The sequence below is a fragment of the Theropithecus gelada genome, chromosome 14 (assembly GCF_003255815.1).
Source record: "Theropithecus gelada isolate Dixy chromosome 14, Tgel_1.0, whole genome shotgun sequence".
Taxonomy (NCBI): Eukaryota; Metazoa; Chordata; class Mammalia; order Primates; family Cercopithecidae; genus Theropithecus; species Theropithecus gelada.
Window position 1 is genome coordinate 15301473 of NC_037682.1, and position 7633 is coordinate 15309105.

Below are 7633 nucleotides of genomic sequence, written 5' to 3' on the forward strand. Positions count from 1 at the left end.
GTAGGAATAGACCTGAAACAGAAGGCTCAAATGACCTTGATTAGGGAACTTGGTGTTTTTCAGGAAATTATTTTGGGTACTGAGAGTGTTACTAAGTGGTTGAACACTAGTCTTTACTTTGACAAGCATACTCTAGACCCTCCATGCGACAGGGGATCCTAAGTGGAGAGACAGCTTTAGTTTGGCTTAATTATCTGGTAACAGGAGAGGAGGTCAACAATCACTAAGCTACCTTCTGGGAGATGGAACTTATGAGACAAGACCCTAGATTACAAAGCAATTGACTTGTTCCGTGGCTTCTGTTTGGGAAGTTACATAAGGCTCAGTCCCACTGGGCAGCCTCTCCAGGCTCATGACCCTCCCTTCTTGATCTACCAGAGCAGTCAGACATCACCGCTAGGTCCTCTCTTTTACGAATATCTCAGAGGAGGCTGGCTCAGTGTCTCTCTCTCCCCCTTTCCAAGTTTAAGGTAAGAGAATGTCTTGCCTTCTTCAAGATTTGCAGTGTTCCAGCACCAACTGTCATTGAGCTAGAAAAGTAAAATAGTGGCTTTACAAATAAAGACTCCAATATTTCAGAACTAGTTCAGCCTATAACTTACAGTGTTTTCTCTGAAATTCACTGGGAAGCCCAATTTTTCTGGTTAGAATGATAATAACTAATCTCGGTCAAAGAAATGTTGAGGGATTGAATAAATATAAATTTCTATAAGGTTTAAGGGTTAATAAAAACCTTTTATTCATATGGTACCTCATTTAATCTTCTGCTGTAAAGCAGATATTATTATCATACCCTTAAAAGATACAACAAAAGCAGGGAAGAATTAACATTTATTATGCAACTAAATAGGTTTCATACATTAAACTAAGTGTTTTGTGATTTCATCACAACTCCATTATGTAAGTATTATTATTTGCATCTTTTAAACATGAGGGAACAGAAATTAATGTGAGATGATCTTCCAGGGGATTATGCTATTAATAGTACACTGAGAATCTAGCTCAGGTTTGTTGAATGACAAATCCACTAAACCCCTTTTTTACACAATACTTACTACACATTTGTAGAGCTGTTCTAGAGTATCCAGATTTCCAGAATAAACAAAAATAATGTATCTCAGGACGTTCTTGCCAACTTGAGGAAGGCTATCTGGAGAGGTAAGAAGGAAGGTGGGAGAATGATGTGAAGTTTGACCTGGATACACTGAAATCTGGAGGGAAGTTTCTGGGGATGATGAAGTGTTCTTGCGTCTGTCCTATGCAACATATTTAGTGACAACTTGGAAAGGCAAGTTGATGGATGTGTTGATACAATAATTTTCACTGTCTTGGAACCATGAACTCCACTATTTTATCTGTCTAGATCTATTTAATGTAACCATTCCTGTGATCTGTCACAAGCTGCACAATTTTTTAAAAGATATTTTAAATGAGAACATTTCCAGAGCTTAAATTGTGAGACACATCAAAACCATGTCATATGAGAAATAGCAAAAGGAAATTAGGAAGAAAAAAAAAAAAAAACCAGGGCTACAGGATAACAGCACTTTAGCATCTGGTGTTTTGAGTAGAAATGGCCATATTGGGCCAGGTGTGGTGGCTCACGCCTATAATCCCACCACTTTGGGAGGCTGAGGCGGGTGGATCACCTGAGGTCAGGAGTTGAAGACCAGCCTGGCCAACACGGTGAAAGCCCGTCTCTACTGAAAATACAAAAAAATTAGCTGGGCCTGGTGACGGGCACCTATAATCCCAGCTACTTCAAAGGCTGAAGCAGGAAAATCGCTTGAACTCAGGAGGCAGAGGTTGCAGTGAGCCGAGATTGTGCCATTGAACTGCAGCCTGGGCAACAAGAGTGAAATTCCATCAAGAAAAGAAGAAAGAAAGAAAGAGAGAGAAGAAAGAGAGAGAAAGAGAAAGAAAGAAAGAAAGAGAAAGAAAGAAAGGAGAGAGAGAGAGAAAGAAGAGAGAGAGAAATAAAGAGTCATATTGTGTAGAACAAAAGGAACATTTAGAAGGTGCACAGAGGCAGGTTTCAGTTTGTTACAGAAATGACTTTCAGAGAATCCAGTCTTTCCACAGCAGAGCAAGCAAACCAGGAGATAATGGGATTCCCTGGGCATTGAATGTGACCCAATGTCTACACACTGTATTGGAAATTCAAGTATCTAATAGGGGATCAAACTGGCCATTTTCGAGGTCCCTTCTTGCACTTAGAATTTATGACTTATAATAGCTCTCATGTAAATATTTTAAATATTTTATTATAGGTAAAGTATTCAGGTTATAAATATTATAGAGAGCAGTATTCAGATGATAACTATATGACATGATGGATATGCTGATTAGCCTGATTTGATCCTTCCACAATGTGTATATGTATCAAAGCATCACATTGTACAATTATTATTGTCAATTGAAAACAAAATGTAACTTTTTTTAAAATATGATATGAGTGTAATAGACTACAATAAAATTCTCAGAAGTTATCATTGTGACACAGATTTCAAAGTCTCTCTCTATAATAATATAGACGGTAGACTAGCCTTAGATGTATGCCTGTTGTAGACTTCCATATGCTATGTTCTTGAATGACAGAATTTTTCCCACAGCGCAGCCCAAATCTTAGATATGAAGTTGTTTTATATAAGGGCTCCTAAACAAGTGATTTGATTATGAATAATCTTAAATCTTTCACTGCACTGCAAAGTGAAAGTAGAAAATGAAGAAAATGTATAAATAACATTTTCAAGCTGTATTATCCATTCAACATATAATTATTGAGTGTCTAATATTTGCACAACATTAGGCTTGCTTATATGGGATGATCAAAATGTAAATAAAGCAAAATGGCTGCCCTTGAATTTATAAATAATAATGATGATTATCTTTTATTAGGTTGCCATTACTATGGATAGTTCATTGTGATATCTTACATTACCATTGCATTTAAACTTACAGCAATTCTTTTGTCTAAGTATAATTATTATTCCCATTTTTCAAATACAGAAATGGGGGCTCAGAGAAATTACATATTACCTAACATCATGAAGCCAGGAGCTAGAATTATTCAAGCCACATCACTTCCCTTTACTGCTGATTTCACATTGATACACTGCCCCTCCTCCACATGATATAGTATAATGTGCAATACGCTAAGTGGCTTTAGAAACCATTCAAAGCATTATTGAAGTTCAGCTCAGGAAAAGAGACCAGCTGAAATAGATACCGCCTGTTAGCTGTTGGAAAAACAGCAGAGAGCCATTTCTGCCCTAGGTGCTCTTATTATTTGTAGCTGCCTACTCATATTTTTCCCCCATGCTTGTGACATTGAGGTAGGTTTGTGTGAATAATTTTTACTGTAAGTGGTGCTTCTGGGTAGAGATTTCTCTTCAAATCTCATATTCAATAACAGGAAATATTAAAATTTGGCACGTTGAAACAAGGTCACACATTACGTCTTTTCCACCTTATTTAATATGAGTTGGTCTGGGAAAAGAAGTGGAATGAATGCCCTTTGCAAATTATGTCTGTTTATTAAAAAGGTTTTGTGGAAATATATGGCTTCTCCCAGATTTCACATTAGCTTCTGAGAAATATGAAAAATAGACAGGCTTAGACTTTCATAATCATGCCCAAATTCACAGGAAGGCTTCTTAGATTTCCAACAGCTTGGGATCACATGTTTTCTCATACCTCCACCCGAGCCAGGAAGAAACATATGATAAAACACCTTGTTTCCTTCAAGCCTCATACTTCTCCTGATCAGATAAGGATAGAAAAACCAATAGTAGAGAGGGCTTTGTTTTCCAAGGTATATCCCTCACACTGTCATACTCAGGCCTCTGTTAGCCCTTTGCTCCATGGGTAATTTTTTTCTTCCTTCATTTCCCATCGTATCACTAGTTTTGAGAGTTACATTGACATATCACTTATTCAATACCCCAGGAGACACTGAGTGTAAATATCAGGTTGGTGCAAAAGTAATTGCAGTTTTGCCGTCAAAAGTAATGGCAAAACTGCAATTACTTTTGCACCCACCTGATAAATATATGAATGAATAAATGGCTTATCTCCCTACCTTAATGATTTCTAGCCCCAAGAATTCCTTGACACTTTCTTGTGAATTTGCTGAAAGAATTGAATTTTCATTCCACTCCTTCTGAAAATAGCTCCACTTCCTCTGCCATTTTTCTTCAATAGTATCTTACATAGTTTGGCCCAACTCTTGGCAGGTAGAAATTGAGGTGTAGATATTAATGTGGAGAAACTTGGTAAAAGTGGAGAAAAGAAAAAGAACTAATCTTGATCCTTCCAGTTTCTAACTCCAGTCCTGATTACATTAGATTCATGGCTCAGAGTATAACTTAATTTATCTTCAGTCTGATTCTTCCTTCTTTACTTGTAACTCTCCACAGAAAAATACTGTTGGCTCAATGACCTGGGAAAATCACTCAGTGTTGATGGAATTTGTGTTCCTGGCCTATCCTTCCTGCCCAGAACTGCGTATTCTGTCCTTCATTGGGGTCAGCCTTGTTTATGGATTGATCATCACTGGGAACATCCTCGTTGTAGTGTCTATTCACACAGAAGCCCGTCTATGCACACCCATGTACTATTTTCTGGGCAGCCTTTCTGGGATTGAAATATGCTACACTGCAGTGGTGGTGCCCCATATCCTGGCCAACACCCTACAGTCAGAGAAGACCATCACCCTCCTGGGCTGTGCCACCCAGATGACTTTCTTCATTGCACTGGGCAGTGCTGATTGCTTCCTCTTGGCTGTCATGGCCTATGACCGCTATGTGGCCATTTGCCACCCCTTACAGTACCCTCTCCTCATGACATTGACTCTTTGTGTCCACTTGGTTGTGGCATCAGTCGTCAGTGGTCTGTTCTTGTCCTTACAACTGGTAGCCTTCATCTTCTCTCTGCCATTCTGCCAGACTCGGGACATTGAGCACTTCTTTTGTGATGTGCCACCAGTCATGCATCTTGTTTGTGCTCAGAGTCATATTCATGAGCAGTCAGTGCTGGTGGCAGCCATACTAGCCATTGCTGTGCCTTTCTTCCTCATCACCACCTCCTACACCTTCATAGTGGCTGCTGTGCTCAAGATCCGCTCGGCTGCTGGCCGCCACCGGGCCTTCTCCACCTGCTCTTCCCACCTCACTGTGGTGGTGCTACAGTATGGCTGCTGTGCCTTCATGTACCTGCGCCCCAGCTCCAGCTACCACCCCAAGCAAGATCAGTTCATCTCACTGGTGTACACATTGGGAACCCCACTGCTCAACCCACTCATCTATGCCCTGAGGAACAGTGAGATGAAAGGGGCCGTAGGGAGAGTTCTTACCAGGAACTGCCTTTCCCAGAACAGCTAGGAAAGATGAGGAGACAACCTATCAGGCAAGTAGTTGGTTCTAGCCCACCAAATCTCTATGAAACTGAAATTTCTATTATTTGGTGTTAAAACTCATCTAAAAGATGGTATAAATTATATGGATACTGTTTAAGTGTGCCAAAGATTTTTAAATGTTTCTACAATTTGACTCAGTAATTTCTCTTCTCAAAAATGAGCATAAAGTGATATAAAGTGGCAAGTATAATACTTTGTCCAGTTACCAACTGCGAAGAGATAGCTCACTCAACAGATTTTAACTAAAATATATTTTTAAAAGATTATCTGCAGTGATTATGGGTAAGGAAACCAATAAAATGTGGAATGGAACTAACATGCTAGCATCTCAGCCCTAGACTTAAAAGGTGTGCCATAGAAGAAGGATGCAACATTATCAGAGTCCAGTGACAGCTAGATCTAAGGAGATAAACCACTTGGTAGAAACTGTGGCATCAGAAATAAAAAGAAACTATGGCAGAACTATGGCCATGCAAGGAAGAGACAGGGAGGTAAATACCCCAGAGTCTCTCTGCTCAAAATCTTCCATTTCTTGCCCTGTCTCCATTGGCCAAGCTCAACTGGCCGCAATTGGGGAGGGGAGACTGGCTGAATCAGTCCACAGAAGTCAGTCTCCTAGGGCACAGGGAAAGGCAGACAAAAACCTTGAGAACTAGTGTCAAACAGAGAACAATCAGAACAAAGGTTGTTTAACGTAGTATCATATATAAAAATGAAAATAGGCTGGGTGTGGTGGCTCATGCCTGTAATCCCAGCACTTTGGGAGGCTGAGGTGGGCAGATCATGAGGTTAAGAGTTTGAGACCAGCCCAGCCAACATGGTGAAACCCCATCTCTACTAAAAATGGAAAAATTAGCCTGGTGTGGTGGCACGTGCCTGTAATTGCAGCTACTCGGGAGGCTGAGGCAGGAGAACCGCTTGAACCTGGGAGGTGGAGGTTGTTGTGAGCTGAGATCATGTCATTGCACTCCAGCCTGGATGATAGAGTGAGACTCCCTTGGTCTCAAAAAAAAAAAGAAAAGAAATTAACCTATTTTTCCTATAATAAGGTATTGGTTAAACAATTACTATATAAAAAGATATTATTTAACCTCAAATTTATATTTTCAAATACTAGTTGTTAGTAATAGATAACATTAAGTGCTTCCTGTGTGCCAGAAATATATATTCTGTCAATCTTCAAAAAGCTCATTAAGACTATTATCTCTGTTTTTTATATAAATGGGAGAGTTCTCAGAAAACAGACCCAGACAGTGAAGCCAATACAATAGTTTCTACTTACCCACAGGTTTACTTTCCACAGTTGCAGTTACTCATAGTCAATGCAATATAAAAATATTAAATAGAAAATTCCAGAAATGAACAATTCATAAGTTTTAAATTGTTTCCTGTTCTGAGTAAAGTGATGAAATCCCAAGCCATCCTGCTCTATCCCACCTGGGAATGAATTGTCCCTCCCTTTGTCCAGCGTATCCACACTGTATACACTACCCATCTGCTACTATATATTGTGTTCAGTACTATCCACAGCTTCAGGCATCTACTGTGGGGGTCGTGGACTGTATCCCCCTTGGACAAACCCAGACAATGTATCATCTTAATCATTATCATTAGGCTCTGTTGCTCCTCCCAAAACTGCAGGGAAGCTGTGTTGCTTGAGGCACCAAGTGAAAGGCAGGGGAACAGAAGGTGGTGTGGTCAGAGATGATGTCAAAAATAACGGAGTCGAGATCATAGGGATTTACAGGTCAAAGTAAGGACTTTGATTTTACTCTAAGTAAGATTCAAAGACACTGAAAGGATTTGAGCAGAGGAATAGCACTATGAGGCTTACATGTTAAATGAACCACTCTGCCTGCAAAGTAGAAAATATAGTATTTTAGAGGAATATTGAATCAGAATCTTTTTACACATCTATTGTAACAATCTAGGCAAGTATAGACAGCCTACCTTTCCTCAGGTTCCATATTGTGCATCCAACCAATCTCAAATTGAAATTTAAAAAAGAGAGATAACATACAAAATGAGAAAATATACTTGCAAACTTACACAAAAGTTACAACTGAACAAGCAGAACTCAAATATAAAATCGAAGGGAAAGTACTGGAGCCTAGCAGAGAACACAGGGGAAGAAGCTGGAGCACAGAAAAAGATGGGAACCAGAGGCTGGCAAGAGATAAGCTAGGAACACCAAGGGAGTTAGTATTTCATTGAAAG

The 7633-nt window shown here is 39.5% G+C and overlaps 1 protein-coding gene across 1 annotated transcript; it reads left to right on the forward strand.

The window, feature by feature from the left end:
- The first annotated feature begins 4081 nt into the window (after positions 1 to 4081).
- LOC112607196 (olfactory receptor 10W1) lies at positions 4082 to 5524 on the forward strand. The gene has a single exon (XM_025358318.1). The coding sequence runs from the start codon at positions 4437 to 4439 to the stop codon at positions 5379 to 5381; it is 945 nt and encodes a 314-aa protein (XP_025214103.1). The 5' UTR covers positions 4082 to 4436; the 3' UTR covers positions 5382 to 5524.
- Positions 5525 to 7633: the final 2109 nt, after the last annotated feature.

Coding starts and splice junctions, on each gene's coding strand:
- LOC112607196 (XM_025358318.1), top strand. CDS start 4,437: ATGACCTGGGAAAATCACTCAGTGTTGATGGAATTTGTGTTCCTGGCC.